Source organism: Oncorhynchus clarkii, unplaced genomic scaffold (assembly GCF_045791955.1).
Source record: "Oncorhynchus clarkii lewisi isolate Uvic-CL-2024 unplaced genomic scaffold, UVic_Ocla_1.0 unplaced_contig_2975_pilon_pilon, whole genome shotgun sequence".
NCBI lineage: Eukaryota > Metazoa > Chordata > Actinopteri > Salmoniformes > Salmonidae > Oncorhynchus > Oncorhynchus clarkii.
Window position 1 is genome coordinate 336,777 of NW_027257945.1, and position 19,400 is coordinate 356,176.

The 19,400-nt window shown below is 47.6% G+C and overlaps 1 protein-coding gene across 4 annotated transcripts in view; it reads right to left on the reverse strand.

Moving 5' to 3' along the window:
• LOC139394152 (attractin-like) overlaps positions 1-19,400 on the reverse strand; it is a 251,525-nt gene that overhangs the window by 222,061 nt on the left and 10,064 nt on the right. For all 4 annotated transcript variants that reach the window (XM_071142189.1, XM_071142187.1, XM_071142186.1 and 1 more), the window contains exons 2-3: positions 4,903-4,986; positions 1,469-1,582 (exon numbers count right to left, since the gene is read on the reverse strand). In XM_071142189.1, coding sequence (XP_070998290.1) covers positions 1,469-1,582; positions 4,903-4,986 — 198 coding nt within the window. The remainder of the gene's footprint in view (positions 1-1,468; positions 1,583-4,902; positions 4,987-19,400) is intronic.

Consider the following 19,400-nt stretch of genomic DNA (forward strand, 5'->3'; position numbering starts at 1 on the left):
AGACCTGGCACTCTGACAGACAGGCTTGATACTGATGTCTCTGAACGGAGAGAGACCTGGCACTCTGACAGACAGGCTTGATACTGATGTCTCTGGAGAGAGACCTGGCACTCTGACAGACAGGCTTGATACTGATGTCTCTGAATGAACAGAGACCAGGCACTCTGACAGACAGGCTTGATACTGATGTCTCTGAATGGAGAGAGACCTCTCACTGTTTGAGAAGGTTTGAATCCTAAGCAACCCGTCTACACATTGTTTGAAGAACAATGCAACATAGCTACTGTAGTAGATCAAATCTGTCAGTTGGAAAACCTTGGTGGAGCATGGGAGGAGGCGGCATTGTGGTGCTGTAAAACCTTGGTAGAGCATGGGAGGAGGAGACATTGTGGTGCTGTAAAACCTTGGTAGAGCATGGGAGGAGGCGGCATTGTGGTGCACGTGAATTTCCTTTCTTTTTCGGCTTTGGACCAATGCCTATTTCTTACTTAAAACAGTTTTTTTAAATACACATACAGCTCACCACCACCACCACCACCACCATACAGCTCACCACCACCACCACCACCATACAGCTCACCACCACCACCACCACCACCACCACCAAGCTCACCACCACCACCACCACCACACAGCTCACCACCACCACCACACAGCTCACCACCACCACCACCACCATCACCATACAGCTCACCACCACCACCATACAGCTCACCACCACCCCCACCACCACCATACAGCTCACCACCACCCCCACCACCATACAGCTCACCACCACCACCACCATACAGCTCACCACCACCACCACCACCACCATACAGCTCACCACCACCACCACCATACATCTCACCACCACCACCACCACCACCATACAGCTCACCACCACCACCACCATACAGCTCACCACCACCACCATACAGCTAACCACCACCACCACCACCACACAGCTCACCACCACCACCACCATACAGCTCACCACCACCACCATACAGCTCACCACCACCACCATACAGCTCACCACCACCACCATACAGCTCACCACCACCACCATACAGCTCACCACCACCACCATACAGCTCACCATCACCACCACCATACAGCTCACCACCACCATACAGCTCACCACCACCATACAGCTCACCACCACCATACAGCTCACCACCACCATACAGCTCACCACCACCACCACCACACAGCTCACCACCACCACCACCATACAGCTCACCACCACCACCACACAGCTCACCACCACCATACAGCTCACCACCATCAAGCTCACCACCACCACCACCACCACCACCACCACCATACAGCTCACCACCATCAAGCTCACCACCACCATACAGCTCACCACCACCACCACCATCATACAGCTCACCACCACCACCACCATCATACAGCTCACCACCACCACCACCATACAGCTCACCACCACCACCACCACCACCATCGTCCTCCCTGTACCCACCTGAAGGCAGCCAGTAGAGGAGTGTAGATAGAATCACCATCGTACACATACAGGTGGTCCCAGCTGCACTCTGTAGCAAAGTGGTCCAACCTCAGTCTGAGGATGCTGTTGGGCCTACAGGACAGAGACAGAACACAGTCAGGATGCTGTTGGGCCTACAGGACAGAACACAGTCAGGATGCTGTTCGGCCTACAGGACAGAACACACTCAGGATGCTGTTGGGCCTACACGACAGAACACAGTCAGGATGCTGTTGGGCCTACAGGACAGAGACAGAACACAGTCAGGATGCTGTTGGGCCAGTAGGACAGAGACAGAACACAGTCAGGATGCTGTTGGGCCTGCAGGACAGAGACAGAACACAGTCAGGATGCTGTTGGGCCTACAGGACAGAGACAGAACACAGACAGGATGCTGTTGGGCCTGCAGGACAGAGACAGAACACAGTCAGGATGCTGTTGGGCCTACAGGACAGAGACAGAACACAGTCAGGATGCTGTTGGGCCTACAGGACAGAGACAGAACACAGTCAGGATGCTGTTGGGACTGCAGGACAGAGACAGAACACAGTCAGGATGCTGTTGGGCCAGTAGGACAGAGACAGAACACAGTCAGGATGCTGTTGGGCCAGCAGGACAGAGACAGAACACAGTCAGGATGCTGTTGGGCCAGCAGGACAGAGACAGAACATAGTCAGAAATAAACCTGGACGTGGATGAACAGTGTCTGGCTAGATAAACCTGGACGTGGTTGAACAGGTGGGTGGGGTTAGACGCCCAGTGCAGGAGGTCAGTGGGGTTAGACGCCCAGTGCAGGAGGTCAGTGGGGTTAGACGCCCAGTGCAGGAGGTCAGTGGGGTTAGACGCCCAGTGCAGGAGGTCAGTGGGGTTAGACGCCCAGTGCAGGAGGTCAATGGGGTTAGACGCCCAGTGCAGGAGGTCAGTGGGGTTAGACGCCCAGTGCAGGAGGTCAGTGGGGTTAGACGCCCAGTGCAGGAGGTCAGTGGGGTTAGACGCCCAGTGCAGGAGGTCAGTGGGGTTAGACGCCCAGTGCAGGAGGTCAGTGGGGTTAGACGCCCAGTGCAGGAGGTCAGTGGGGTTAGACGCCCAGTGCAGGAGGTCAGTGGGGTTAGACGCCCAGTGCAGGAGGTCAATGGGGTTAGACGCCCAGTGCAGGAGGTCAGTGGGGTTAGACGCCCAGTGCAGGAGGTCAGTGGGGTTAGATGCCCAGTGCAGGAGGTCAATGGGGTTAGACGCCCAGTGCAGGAGGTCAGTGGGGTTAGACGCCCAGTGCAGGAGGTCAGTGGGGTTAGACGCCCAGTGCAGGAGGTCAGTGGGGTTAGACGCCCAGTGCAGGAGGTCAGTGGGGTTAGACGCCCAATGCAGGAGGTCAGTGGGGTTAGACGCCCAGTGCAGGAGGTCAGTGGGGTTAGACGCCCAGTGCAGGAGGTCAGTGGGGTTAGACGCCCAGTGCAGGAGGTCAATGGGGTTAGACGCCCAGTGCAGGAGGTCAATGGGGTTAGATGCCCAGTGCAGGAGGTCAATGGGGTTAGATGCCCAGTGCAGGAGGTCAGTGGGGTTAGATGCCCAGTGCAGGAGGTCAATGGGGTTAGATGCCCAGTGCAGGAGGTCAGTGGGGTTAGACTCCCAGTGCAGGAGGTCAGTGGGGTTATACTAAACGATACGTCCCATATAGAACCCTATTCCCTATATAGTGCACTACTTTTGACCAGAGCCCTAAAATCCCTATATAGGGATGCACTATATAGGGAATAGGGTTCTATAGGGCTCTGGTCTAAAGTAGTGCACTATATAGGGAATAGGGTTCTATAGAGCTCTGGTCTATAGTAGTGCACTATATAGGGAATAGGGTTCTATAGGGCTCTGGTCTATAGTAGTGCACTATATAGGGAATAGGGTTCTATAGGGCTCTGGTCTAAAGTAGTGCACTATATAGGGAATAGGGCTCCATTTGGGACTCAGTCCAGTCTAGTCCAGTTCCACAGTAGAACAAGCAGATGTTTACATGGATTATTAAATAGCTTATCTTATTTATTTATTTTACCTTTATTTAACCATTATTTAACTAGGCAAGTCAGTTAAGAACAAATTCCTATTTTCAATGACGGCCTAGGAACAGTGGGTTAACTGCCTGTTCAGGGGCAGAACGACAGATTCATGCTTCGCCTATTCCTCACAAACATGCTGATTTAGGCCTACGCCACCACTGGTATTATCAGGCTGTATAGCTAATTACGTTTGCGCTGACTCTGAGTACATTTATTAGCGAGATAGCTAGCCAGCTAACTAGCGATTAGCATTAACGGCTAACACAATTTAGACCCAACTTGCTAAGAAAAGAAACTCGCCGTTTGCAGATGTAAGAAACAAAGTAATAGTGTAATTATAGAAGACTAGCGGGTTTATTTATAGAAAGTAGGTATCTGTAGACAGAAGGGGCTCTTTGGTAAAAAGGGGTAAATTGGTCATCAAAAAGAAAGACCAAGACACTCTTCATATAATTCATTAAAATGCCTTCATTTGTACGGCTTAATCAAGGGGAACAACATTTTACAACTCAGTTGTGTTTTCGGCCTTTGTCAGGGAGTACAAAGATACTATAGTGGATTGATATTAGAAGCAAATTGAAAACAGCATCATTGCTTGTGCTGCATCGATCATGCAGACTGAAAGAAAGCGTCTCGTGGAACAACAAATGCGCTCCTTGAGTGACAGGGGGCGTGGCCTCGTCTGTGTGGAAAGCAGCACGGAGAGAGAGAGAGATGACTCAAGGAGGGAATTAAACTAGAAAAATGGACATTTAACAAACCAAAACTGTAAATACCATTATACCGCAATTGTCTAACTCGTTTAATGGGATTCTCATTATTTTGGGACGGAAAGAAACACGTGCAGTTGTACAGCTAATTTGCTGCATTTCAACACATTTGGCATAGAGGCACAACATTAACGATGATCAAATGGACCCTACCCCGGTCGGTGATTCCACCCTTAGACCAACTTACCAATAAATAAACTAATGTTGGTGACATGGTGCAATTGAGTGACAACAATTTCTACATTTCACTTTGTGTATTGTATTATTTTAAGATTGGTCCACGGGCCTATAAAAGGGGGACAATGGACCACCAGTTGCCAGGCTTTACGTCAATGTAACATTTGGATTTGCATAGAAGGAAAACGGCAAAACCATTTAAATACAAAACATCATTATTATTATATATGATCATATTATGACACCTAGACCATCTATTAGGGCTATGACTTTTCATTAATACTGTAAACATACTTTTGGTTTGATCTTTAGCATGGCTAGATATATTGGACCTGTCTTTCAGTGGAGTTGTGCAGGGTAGAGGCATATTGTTGCGTTTCTATTGGTCTATAGTGTAACGTGTGTGTGTGTGACTCACGTTCCCTCGATGAGCCAGGTGCACTTGGTCTTGTACTTGTAGTTTCCTGGTCCATCTGTCAGATACCCTGAGGGGCCCGTCAACCTATAGAAGAGAGAGAAAAGAGGTCAGGACAGTCAGGCAATAGGAGAGAAAAGAGGTCAGGCCAGTCAGCCAATAGGAGAAAAAAGAGGTCAGGCCAGTTAGCCAATAGGAGAGAAAAGGAGAGAAAAGGAGAAGAATAATCTGAATCCGAGCTCTCATCAGTTTGACTGTCCAGCAGCACCAACCAGTGGCCAAGAAAGTGGAACTATACAAAGACGAGGGTAGAAGTGTGCACTATGTAGGGAAGAAAGACGAGGGTAGAAGTGTGCACTATGTAGGGAAGAAAGACGAGGGTAGAAGTGTGCACTATGTAGGGAAGAAAGACGAGGGTAGAAGTGTGCACTATGTAGGGAAGAAAGACGAGGGTAGAAGTGTGCACTATGTAGGGAAGAAAGACGAGGGTAGAAGTGTGCACTATGTAGGGAAGAAAGACGAGGGTAGAAGTGTGCACCATGTAGGGAAGAAAGACGAGGGTAGAAGTGTGCACTATGTAGGGAAGAAAGACGAGGGTAGAAGTGTGCACTATGTAGGGAAGAAAGACGAGGGTAGAAGTGTGCACTATGTAGGGAAGAAAGACGAGGGTAGAAGTGTGCACTATGTAGGGAAGAAAGACGAGGGTAGAAGTGTGCACTATGTAGGGAAGAAAGACGAGGGTAGAAGTGTGCACCATGTAGGGAAGAAAGACGAGGGTAGAAGTGTGCACTATGTAGGGAAGAAAGACGAGGGTAGAAGTGTGCACTATGTAGGGAAGAGGGATTTGACAAATGGGGGAAACAATCTTTACGTTTAATAAACGGCCTGCTTTTTTTCCGGGCAACTCCCATTTCTGAGTGTATATTTGGCCTTGTGTTTTTAGGTTATTATCCTGCTGAAAATGGAATTTGTTGGGAAGCAGACAACCAAGGTTTTCCTCTAGGATTTTGCCTGCAATATTCCAATTCTTTTAAAAACCTCCCTAGGCCTTGCAGATGACAAGCCTGTTCCATGCAGCCTCCACCATGTTGGTACTCAGAATACTCGCTTTGTATGCCAGACATAACGTTCTTCATTGATTGCAAACAAATTGTTTTTTCATTAATTTTTTATTTTGTACAGACTTCCTTCCTTTTCACTGTCATTGAGGAACTGTGAAATAAATCCAATGTTCTCTTATAACTGTTTTAAAGTCACCATTGGCCTCGTGGTAAAATCCCTGAGTGGTTTCCTTCCTCTCTGGCAACTGAGTTAGGAAGGGCATCTGTATTTTATAGTGACTGGGTGTATTAATACAGCATCCAAAGTGGAATTATTAGCTCAAAGCAGAAAGTATTCAGAACCGTTGATTTTTTTTCCACATTTTGTTACATTAAAAAAAATCATTACAGCTAAAATATAAAATTGTTTTTTTTAAATATAATCTCTACATACAATACCTCATAATGACATCACATACAGTCAATAATACAGTATAAACAAGTCTATATACGATGTGATCAAATGAGGTGAGATAAGGGAGGTAAAGGCAAAAAAGGGGCCATGGTGGCAAAGTAAATACAATATAGCAAGTAAAACACTGGAATGGTAGATTTGCAGCGGAAGAATGTGCAAAGTAGAGATAAAAAATAATGGGGTGCAAAGGAGCAAAATAAATATATAAATTAAATACAGTAGGGAAAGAGGTAGTTGTTTGGGCTAAATTATAGGTGGGCTATGTACAGGTGCAGTAATCTGTGAGCTGCTCTGACAGTTGGTGCTTAAAGCTAGTGAAGGAGATAAGTGTTTCCAGTTTCAGAGATTTTTGTAGTTCGTTCCAGTCATTGGCAGCAGAGAACTGGAAGGAGAGGCGGCCAAAGAAAGAATTGGTTTTGGGGGTGACTAGAGAGATATACCTGCTGGAGCGTGTGCTACAGGTGGGAGATGCTATGGTGACCAGCGAGCTGAGATAAGGTGGGACTTTACCTAGCAGGGTCTTGTAGATGACATGGAGCCAGTGGGTTTGGCGACGAGTATGAAGCGAGGGCCAGCCAACGAGAGCGTACAGGTCGCAATGGTGGGTAGTATATGGGGCTTTGGTGACAAAACGGATTGCACTGTGATAGACTGCATCCAATTTGTTGAGTAGGGTATTGGAGGCTATTTTGTAAATGACATCGCCAAAGTCGAGGATTGGTAGGATGGTCAGTTTTACAAGGGTATGTTTGGCAGCATGAGTGAAGGATGCTTTGTTGCGAAATAGGAAGCCAATTCTAGATTTAACTTTGGATTGGACATGTTTGATATGGGTCTAGAAGGAGAGTTTACAGTCTAACCAGACACCTAAGTATTTGTAGTTGTCCACGTATTCTAAGTCAGAACCGTCCAGAGTAGTGATGGTAGCCAGGCGGGCAGGTGCAGGTAGCGATCGGTTGAAGAGCATGCATTTAGTTTTACTTGTATTTAAGAGCAATTGGAGGCCACGGAAGGAGAGTTGTATGGCATTGAAGCTTGCCTGGAGGGTTGTTAACACAGTGTCCAAAGAAGGGCCAGAAGTATACAGAATGGTGTCGTCTGCGTAGAGGTGGATCAGAGACTCACCAGCAGCAAGAGCGACCTCATTGATGTATACAGAGAAGAGAGTCGGTCCAAGAATTGAACCCTGTGGCACCCCCATAGAGACTGCCAGAGGTCCGGACAGCAGACCCTCCGATTTGACACACTGAACTCTATCAGAGAAGTAGTTGGTGAACCAGGCGAGGCAATCATTTGAGAAACCAAGGCTGTCGAGTCTGCCGATGAGGATGTGGTGATTGACAGAGTCGAAAGCCTTGGCCAGATCAATGAATACGGCTGCACAGTAATGTTTCTTATCGATGGCGGTTAAGATATCGTTTAGGACCTTGAGCGTGGTTGAGGTGCACCCATGACCAGCTCTGAAACCAGATTGCATAGCAGAGAAGGTATGGTGAGATTCGAAATGGTCGGTAATCTGTTTGTTGACTTGGCTTTCGAAGACCTTAGAAAGGCATGGTAGGATAGATATAGGTCTGTAGCAGTTTGGGTCAAGAGTGTCCCCCCCTTTGAAGAGTGGGATGACCGCAGCTGCTTTCCAATCTTTGGGAATCTCAGAGGTTGAACAGGCTAGTAATAGGGGTGGCAACAATTTCGGCAGATAATTTTAGAAAGAAAGGGTCCAGATTGTCTAGCCCGGCTGATTTGTAGGGGTCCAGATTTTGCAGCTCTTTCAGAACATCAGCTGAACGGATTTGGGAGAAGGAGAAATGGGGAAGACTTGGGCGAGTTGCTGTGGGGGGGTGCAGTGCTGTTGACCGGGGTAGGATTAGCCAGGTGGAAAGCATGGCCAGCCGTAGAAAAATGCTTATTGCAATTCTCAATTATGGTGGATTTATCAGTGGTGACAGTGTTTCCTATCTTCAGTGCAGTGGGCACTACGGGACTCTGGTCCTCTATATATATAGGGCACTACGGGACATTGGTCCTCTATATATAGGGCACTACGAGACTCTGGTCCTCTATATATATAGGGCACTACGGGACTCTGGTCCTCTATATATATATATAGGGCACTACGAGACTCTGGTCCTCTATATATAGGGCACTATGAGACTCTGGTCCTCTATATATAGGGCACTACGGGATGTATCCTCAGAACAGTGTAAATGAGTACAGAAAACAGATAGGAGAGAGCAGGGCTATATCACTTACACTGTTCTGAGGATACGTCCCAATCAGCACCCTACTCCTTACATAGTGCACTGCTTTGACCAGAACCCTATTGAAGCCCTATGGGCTGTGGTCAAAAGTAGTAAACTATATTAAGAAATAGGTTTCTGTTTAGGATGCAGCCTGTCTGTGTGTCCCCTAGCAAACGCAAACAGGCCGCATCCCAAACAGCACCCTATTCTCTAATATAATGCAGGGGCCCCGGTTATAAGTAGTGCACTATGTAGGGAATAGTGGCCCCGGTTACAAGTAGTGCACTATGTAGGGAATAGTGGCCCTGGTTACAAGTAGTGCACTATGTAGGGAACAGTGTTCTATTTGTGAGGATTCCACACGAGGCCATCTGAGGACAGAACATGATAAAGGAAGTTCTGTGCTCACCACATCATCTGCATGATTCAATCCTCCTGGGTGTCCAAGGTCCAGTGTGACCAACACAGAGCACATACCACTACTGGGAATGCTTTCTGATGCAATTACTGCTGTTGACAAAACAGGGCAGGTGTGTGTACGTGCGCTGCACGGCCAGGTGTGTCCTACTAAGGTAAAGGACCAACCCTCTAGACAAACAACAGAACAAACTAAGCATTGGGTTCCATGTCCAGCTAGACAGACAGTGATAGTAAAAAGTTTAATTCCATGGTTTTAATAGTGAAGACATCAAAACTAGGAAATAACACATATGGAATCATGTCATAACTAAAAGAAGTGTTAAACAAAACATATATTTTATATTTGAGATTCTTCAAAGTAGCCATCCTTTGCCTTGAGGACAGCTTTGCACACTCTTGGTATTCTCTCAACCAGCGTCATGAGGTAGTCACCTGAAACGCATGTCAATTAATTAACAAGTAAAAGTTAATTTGTGGAATTTCTTTCCTTCTTCATTTGATTGAGCCAATCAGTTGTTTTGTGAGAAAGTAGGGGTGGTAAACAGAAGATGCCCTATTTGGTAAAAGACCAAGTCCATATTATGGCAAGAACAGCTCAAATAAGCAAAGAGAAACGACAGTCCATCATTACTTTAAGATATGAAGGTCAGTCAATACAGAAAATGTCAAGAACTTTGAAAGGTAGCAGCTCTCACAGTAATTTAACCCAACAGAGCCAGTTAGGCTCCCAGGACAGACAGCAGCTCTCACAGTAATTTAACCCAACAGAGCCAGTTAGGCTCCCAGGACAGACAGCAGCTCTCACAGTAATTTAACCCAACAGAGCCAGTTAGGATCCCGGGACAGACAGCAGCTCTCACAGTAATTTTACCCAACAGAGCCAGTTAGGCTCCCAGGACAGACAGCAGCTCTCACAGTAATTTAACCCAACAGAGCCAGTTAGGCTCTCAGGACAGACAGCAGCTCTCACAGTAATTTTACCCAACAGAGCCAGTTAGGCTCCCAGGACAGACAGCAGCTCTCACAGTAATTTTACCCAACAGAGCCAGTTAGGATCCCGGGACAGACAGCAGCTCTCACAGTAAGAAAGCATTCCAGGTGAAGCTGGTTGAGAGAATGCCAAGAATATGCAAAGATGTCATCAAGGCAAAGGGTGGCTACTTGATTTGTTTAACACTTTCTTGGTTACTACATGATTCCATGTGTGTTATTTCGTAGTTGTGATGTCGTCACTATTATTCTACAATGTAGAACATAGGACAAATAAAGAAAACCCCTTGACTGAGTCGATGTGTCCAGACTGTTGACTGGTACTGTACATCAGAACAAACCGACCTTCGGGTTTCCTATTGGCGTTAACAGATAGAGTACACGTCCCAAAAGACACCCTATTTAGATCAGAGCCCTATGGAACCCTATTCCCTATGTAGTGCACTACTTTAGACCAGAGCCCTATGGAACCCTATTCCCTATGTAGTGCACTACTTTTGACCAGAGCCCTATGGAACCCTATTCCCTATGTAGTGCACTACTTTTGACCAGAGCCCTATGGAACCCTATTCCCTATGTAGTGCACTACTTTTGACCAGAGCCCTATGGAACCCTATTCCCTATGTAGTGCACTACTTTTGACCAGAGCCCTATGGAGGAATAGAGTGCCCTTTGGGACGCAGAGAGAGTGATCATTGCCATGCAGATAGTAAGCCTGGCTGGTGGCTGACCATGTCATCAGTCTGGAAACAGCCGTACATGACTCTTCATTCAGGAGACAGACGCTGACACTGGGCTGTACCATTAGGCCATTCTGGAGGGTGGGGACTGACACTGGGCTGTACCATTAGGCCATTCTGGAGGGTGGAGACTGACACTGGGCTGTACCATTAGGCCATTCTGGAGGGTGGGGACTGACACTGGGCTGTACCATTAGGCCATTCTGGAGGTTGGGGACTGACACTGGGCTGTACCATTAGGCCATTCTGGAGGGTGGAGACTGACACTGGGCTGTACCATTAGGCCATTCTGGAGGGTGGAGACTGACACTGGGCTGTACCATTAGGCCATTCTGGAGGGTGGAGACTGACACTGGGCTGTACCATTAGGCCATTCTGGAGGGTGGAGACTGACACTGGGCTGTACCATTAGGCCATTCTGGAGGGTGGAAACCAGGGATGCAAACTTCTCAGGGCCCAAAAAGGTGAAGTATTAAATCCCCGCTAGGGGGAAATCCCCCTCTGTTATTAATCTCTTCAAAATGTTGTACTATTACTAACATTTATGTTCAGCTTCAATGCCAGACAACACTCCTTCCGTGGCCTCCAACTGCTCTTAAAAATACAAGTAAAACTAAATGCAAGCTCTTCAACCGACTGCTGCCCACTCCTGCCCGCCCGTCCAACATCACTACTCTGGACAGTTCTGACTTAGAATCTGTGAACAACTACAAATACCTCGGTGTCTGGTTAGACTGTAAACTCTCCTTCCAGACTCACATTTAGCATCTTCAATCCAAAATTAAATCTAGAATTAGCTTCCTATTTCAACAAAGCATCCTTCACTCATACTGCCAAACATACCTTCGTAAAACTGACTATCATACCGATCCTTGACTTCGGTGATGTCATTTACAAAATAGCCTCCAACACTCTACTCAACAAACTGGATGCAGTCTATCACAGTGCCATCAGTTGTCACCAAAACACCATATACGTTTTGTCAGCCCCATATACTACCCACCACTGCGACCTGTACACTCTCGTTGGCTGGCCCTCGCTTCATACTCGTCGCCAAACCCACTGGCTCCATGTCATCTATAAGTCTTTGCTAGGTAAAGCCCCGCCTTATCTCAGCTCACTGGCCACCATAGCAGCACCCACCCGTAGCGCGTGCTCCAGCAGGTATATTTCACTAGTCATCCCCAAAGCCAACACCTCCTTTGGCCGCCTTTCATTCAAGTTCTCTGCTGCCAATGACTGGAACGAATTGCAAAAATCACTGAAGCTGGAGACTCATATCTCCCTCTCTAACTTTAAGCATCAGCTGTCAGAGCAGCTTACCGATCACTGTACCTGTACATAGCCCATCTGTAAATAGCACACCCAACTACCTCATCCCCATATTGTTTTTTTTGCTCTTTTGCATTATTTTGCCTCTATGGCCTATTTATTGCCTTACCTCTGTACTCTTCTACATTTGCACACACTGTACATAGATTTTTCTATTGTGTTATTGACTGTACGTTTGTTTGTTCCATGTGTAACTCTGTGTTGTTGTTTGTGTCGCACTGCTTTGCTTTATCTTGGCCAGGTCACAGTTGTAAATTAGAACTTGTTCTCAACTGGCCTACCTGGTTAAATAAAGGTGAAAAACCTAAAATAATTAGGCTATTAAAACAAGCTTAGCTTCCCCTAGCCTTATGGACGCCTCACCTATCAGCCTATCAATCTACTATCCTCCTTAGTCAGTTTGTTGAGAAACTACTAGCTCAAACAGACTATTTTTTTTACCTTTATTTAACTAGGCAACAAATTCTTATGTTCAATGATGGCCTAGGAACAGTGGGTTAACTGGTCTAGGAACAGTGCCTTGTTCAGGGGCAGAACGACAGATTTGTACCTTGTCAGCTCGGGGATATGAACTTGCAACCTTTCGGTTACTAGTCCAACTCTCTAACCACTAGGCTACCCTGCCTGGGACAGTTGTGGGAGGATAGATCCCACATGTATACAACCAGTAGGCCTAGGCTACATAAAAACGTGTAAAGCCGTGTAAAGCAATGAGTCTGATGCAACAGATCAGAACATTAAAATGTTGATCAACTTATTTCATAACATTTTTAGGGCACCCATGTGCACAAAGCACTAGGATACACGCGAATGTGCACACTGCCCTAGGATACACGCGAATGTGCACAAAGCACTAGGATACACGCGAATGTGCACAAAGCACTAGGATACACGCGAATGTGCACAAAGCACTAGGATACACGCGAATGTGCACAAAGCACTAGGATACACGCGAATGTGCACAAAGCACAGGACTTCCGGCGCCGACAGAGATGGCCGCCTCGCTTCGCGTTCCTAGGAAACTATGCAGTTTTTTTTTTTTTACGTGTTATTTCTTACATTAGTACCCCAGGTCATCTTAGGTTTCATTACATACAGTCGAGAAGAACTACTGAATATAAGATCAGCGTCTACTCACCATCAGTACGACCAAGAATATGTTTTTTGCGACGCGGATCCTGTGTTCTGCCTTACAAACAGGACAACGGAGTGGATCCTATGCAGCGACCCAAAAAAACGACTCCGAAAGAGAGGGAAACGAGGCGGTCTTCTGGTCAGACTCCGGAGACGGGCACACCGTGCACCACTCCCTAGCATTCTTCTTGCCAATGTCCAGTCTCTTGACAACAAGGTTGATGAAATCCGAGCAAGGGTAGCATTCCAGAGGGACATCAGAGACTGTAACGTCCTTTGCTTCACTGAAACATGGCTCACTGGAGAGACTATCCGAAGCGGTGCAGCCAACGGGTTTCTCCACGCATCGCGCTAACAGAAACAAACATCTTTCTGGTAAGAAGAGGGGCGGGGGCGTATGCCTCATGGCCAACGTGACATGGTGTGATGAAAGAAACATACAGGAACTCAAATCCTTCTGTTCACCTGATTTAGAATTCCTCACAATCAAATGTAGACCGCATTATCTACCAAGAGAATTCTCTTCGATTATAATCACAGCCGTATATATCCCCCCCCAAGCAGACACATCGATGGCTCTGAACAAACTTCATTTAACTCTCTGCAAACTGGAAACGATTTATCCGGAGGCTGCATTCATTGTAGCTGGGGATTTTAACAAGGCTAATCTGAAAACAAGACTCCCCAAATTTTATCAGCATATCGATTGCACAACCAGGGGTGGAAAGACCTTGGATCATTGTTACTCTAACTTCCGCGACGCATATAAGGCCCTGCCCCGCCCCCCTTTCGGAAAAGCTGACCACGACTCCATTTTGTTGATCCCTGCCTACAGACAGAAACTAAAACAAGAGGCTCCCACGCTGAGGTCTGTCCAACGCTGGTCCGACCAAGCTGACTCCACACTCCAAGACTGCTTCCATCACGTGGACTGGGAGATGTTTCGTATTGCGTCAGATAACAACATTGACGAATACGCTGATTCGGTGTGCAAGTTCATTAGAACGTGCGTTGAAGATGTCATTCCCATAGCAACGATTAAAACATTCCCTAACCAGAAACCGTGGATTGATGGCAGCATTCGTGTGAAACTGAAAGCGCGAACCACTGCTTTTAATCAGGGCAAGGTGTCTGGTAACATGACCGAATACAAACAGTGCAGCTATTCCCTCCGCAAGGCTATCAAACAAGCTAAGCGCCAGTACAGAGACAAAGTAGAATCTCAATTCAACGGCTCAGACACAAGAGGCATGTGGCAGGGTCTACAGTCAATCACGGACTACAGGAAGAAATCCAGCCCAGTCACGGACCAGGATGTCTTGCTCCCAGGCAGACTAAATAACTTTTTTGCCCGCTTTGAGGACAATACAGTGCCACTGACACGGCCTGCAACGAAAACATGCGGTCTCTCCTTCACTGCAGCCGAGGTGAGTAAGACATTTAAACGTGTTAACCCTCGCAAGGCTGCAGGCCCAGACGGCATCCCCAGCCACGCCCTCAGAGCATGCGCAGACCAGCTGGCTGGTGTGTTTACGGACATATTCAATCAATCCCTATACCAGTCTGCTGTTCCCACATGCTTCAAGAGGGCCACCATTGTTCCTGTTCCCAAGAAAGCTAAAGTAACTGAGCTCAACGACTACCGCCCCGTAGCACTCACATCCGTCATCATGAAGTGCTTTGAGAGACTAGTCAAGGACCATATCACCTCCACCCTACCTGACACACTAGACCCACTCCAATTTGCTTACCGCCCAAATAGGTCCACAGACGATGCAATCTCAACCACACTGCACACTGCCCTAACCCATCTGGACAAGAGGAATACCTATGTGAGAATGCTGTTCATCGACTACAGCTCGGCATTCAACACCATAGTACCCTCCAAGCTCGTCATCAAGCTCGAGACCCTGGGTCTCGACCCCGCCCTGTGCAACTGGGTACTGGACTTCCTGACGGGCCGCCCCCAGGTGGTGAGGGTAGGCAACAACATCTCCTCTCCGCTGATCCTCAACACTGGGGCCCCACAAGGGTGCGTTCTGAGCCCTCTCCTGTACTCCCTGTTCACCCACGACTGCGTGGCCACGCACGCCTCCAACTCAATCATCAAGTTTGCGGACGACACAACAGTGGTAGGCTTGATTACCAACAACGACGAGACGGCCTACAGGGAGGAGGTGAGGGCCCTCGGAGTGTGGTGTCAGGAAAATAACCTCACACTCAACGTCAACAAAACTAAGGAGATGATTGTGGACTTCAGGAAACAGCAGAGGGAACACCCCCCTATCCACATCGATGGAACAGTAGTGGAGAGGGTAGCAAGTTTTAAGTTCCTCGGCATACACATCACAGACAAACTGAATTGGTCCACTCACACAGACAGCATCGTGATGAAGGCGCAGCAGCGCCTCTTCAACCTCAGGAGGCTGAAGAAATTCGGCTTGTCACCAAAAGCACTCACAAACTTCTACAGATGCACAATCGAGAGCATCTTGGCGGGCTGTATCACCGCCTGGTATGGCAACTGCACCGCCCTCAACCGTAAGGCTCTCCAGAGGGTAGTGAGGTCTGCACAACGCATCACCGGGGGCAAACTACCTGCCCTCCAGGACACCTACATCACCCGATGTCACAGGAAGGCCATAAAGATCATCAAGGACATCAACCACCCGAGCCACTGCCTGTTCACCCCGCTATCATCCAGAAGGCGAGGTTAGTACAGGTGCATCAAAGCTGGGACCGAGAGACTGAAAAACAGCTTCTATCTCAAGGCCATCAGACTGTTAAACAGCCACCACTAACACTGAGTGGCTGCTGCCAACACACTGACACTGACTCAACTCCAGCCACTTTAATAATGGGAATTGATGGGAAATGATGTAAATATATCACTAGCCACTTTAAACAATGCTACCTTATATAATGTTACTTACCCTACATTATTCATCTCATATGCATACGTATATACTGTACTCTATATCATCGACTGTATCCTTATGTAATACATGTATCACTAGCCACTTTAAACTATGCCACTTTGTTTACATACTCATCTCATTTGTACATACTGTACTCGATACCATCTACTGTATCTTGCCTATGCTGCTCTGTACCATCACTCATTCATATATCCTTATGTACATATTCTTTATCCCCTTACACTGTGTACAAGACAGTAGTTTTGGAATTGTTAGTTAGATTACTTGTTATTACTGCATTGTCGGAACTAGAAGCACAAGCATTTCGCTACACTCGCATTAACATCTGCTAACCATGTGTATGTGACAAATAAAATTTGATTTGATTTGATTTGATTTTGAGGATACACGCGAATGTGCACACAGCACTAGGATACACGCGAATGTGCCCAAAGCACTAGGATACACGCGAATGTGCACAAAGCACTAGGATACACGCGAATGTGCACAAAGCACTAGGATACACGCGAATGTGCACAAAGCACAGGACTTCCGGCGCCGACAGAGATGGCCGCCTCGCTTCGCGTTCCTAGGAAACTATGCAGTTTTTTTTTTTTTACGTGTTATTTCTTACATTAGTACCCCAGGTCATCTTAGGTTTCATTACATACAGTCGAGAAGAACTACTGAATATAAGATCAGCGTCTACTCACCATCAGTACGACCAAGAATATGTTTTTTGCGACGCGGATCCTGTGTTCTGCCTTACAAACAGGACAACGGAGTGGATCCTATGCAGCGACCCAAAAAAACGACTCCGAAAGAGAGGGAAACGAGGCGGTCTTCTGGTCAGACTCCGGAGACGGGCACACCGTGCACCACTCCCTAGCATTCTTCTTGCCAATGTCCAGTCTCTTGACAACAAGGTTGATGAAATCCGAGCAAGGGTAGCATTCCAGAGGGACATCAGAGACTGTAACGTCCTTTGCTTCACTGAAACATGGCTCACTGGAGAGACTATCCGAAGCGGTGCAGCCAACGGGTTTCTCCACGCATCGCGCTAACAGAAACAAACATCTTTCTGGTAAGAAGAGGGGCGGGGGCGTATGCCTCATGGCCAACGTGACATGGTGTGATGAAAGAAACATACAGGAACTCAAATCCTTCTGTTCACCTGATTTAGAATTCCTCACAATCAAATGTAGACCGCATTATCTACCAAGAGAATTCTCTTCGATTATAATCACAGCCGTATATATCCCCCCCCAAGCAGACACATCGATGGCTCTGAACAAACTTCATTTAACTCTCTGCAAACTGGAAACGATTTATCCGGAGGCTGCATTCATTGTAGCTGGGGATTTTAACAAGGCTAATCTGAAAACAAGACTCCCCAAATTTTATCAGCATATCGATTGCACAACCAGGGGTGGAAAGACCTTGGATCATTGTTACTCTAACTTCCGCGACGCATATAAGGCCCTGCCCCGCCCCCCTTTCGGAAAAGCTGACCACGACTCCATTTTGTTGATCCCTGCCTACAGACAGAAACTAAAACAAGAGGCTCCCACGCTGAGGTCTGTCCAACGCTGGTCCGACCAAGCTGACTCCACACTCCAAGACTGCTTCCATCACGTGGACTGGGAGATGTTTCGTATTGCGTCAGATAACAACATTGACGAATACGCTGATTCGGTGTGCAAGTTCATTAGAACGTGCGTTGAAGATGTCATTCCCATAGCAACGATTAAAACATTCCCTAACCAGAAACCGTGGATTGATGGCAGCATTCGTGTGAAACTGAAAGCGCGAACCACTGCTTTTAATCAGGGCAAGGTGTCTGGTAACATGACCGAATACAAACAGTGCAGCTATTCCCTCCGCAAGGCTATCAAACAAGCTAAGCGCCAGTACAGAGACAAAGTAGAATCTCAATTCAACGGCTCAGACACAAGAGGCATGTGGCAGGGTCTACAGTCAATCACGGACTACAGGAAGAAATCCAGCCCAGTCACGGACCAGGATGTCTTGCTCCCAGGCAGACTAAATAACTTTTTTGCCCGCTTTGAGGACAATACAGTGCCACTGACACGGCCTGCAACGAAAACATGCGGTCTCTCCTTCACTGCAGCCGAGGTGAGTAAGACATTTAAACGTGTTAACCCTCGCAAGGCTGCAGGCCCAGACGGCATCCCCAGCCACGCCCTCAGAGCATGCGCAGACCAGCTGGCTGGTGTGTTTACGGACATATTCAATCAATCCCTATACCAGTCTGCTGTTCCCACATGCTTCAAGAGGGCCACCATTGTTCCTGTTCCCAAGAAAGCTAAAGTAACTGAGCTCAACGACTACCGCCCCGTAGCACTCACATCCGTCATCATGAAGTGCTTTGAGAGACTAGTCAAGGACCATATCACCTCCACCCTACCTGACACACTAGACCCACTCCAATTTGCTTACCGCCCAAATAGGTCCACAGACGATGCAATCTCAACCACACTGCACACTGCCCTAACCCATCTGGACAAGAGGAATACCTATGTGAGAATGCTGTTCATCGACTACAGCTCGGCATTCAACACCATAGTACCCTCCAAGCTCGTCATCAAGCTCGAGACCCTGGGTCTCGACCCCGCCCTGTGCAACTGGGTACTGGACTTCCTGACGGGCCGCCCCCAGGTGGTGAGGGTAGGCAACAACATCTCCTCTCCGCTGATCCTCAACACTGGGGCCCCACAAGGGTGCGTTCTGAGCCCTCTCCTGTACTCCCTGTTCACCCACGACTGCGTGGCCACGCACGCCTCCAACTCAATCATCAAGTTTGCGGACGACACAACAGTGGTAGGCTTGATTACCAACAACGACGAGACGGCCTACAGGGAGGAGGTGAGGGCCCTCGGAGTGTGGTGTCAGGAAAATAACCTCACACTCAACGTCAACAAAACTAAGGAGATGATTGTGGACTTCAGGAAACAGCAGAGGGAACACCCCCCTATCCACATCGATGGAACAGTAGTGGAGAGGGTAGCAAGTTTTAAGTTCCTCGGCATACACATCACAGACAAACTGAATTGGTCCACTCACACAGACAGCATCGTGATGAAGGCGCAGCAGCGCCTCTTCAACCTCAGGAGGCTGAAGAAATTCGGCTTGTCACCAAAAGCACTCACAAACTTCTACAGATGCACAATCGAGAGCATCTTGGCGGG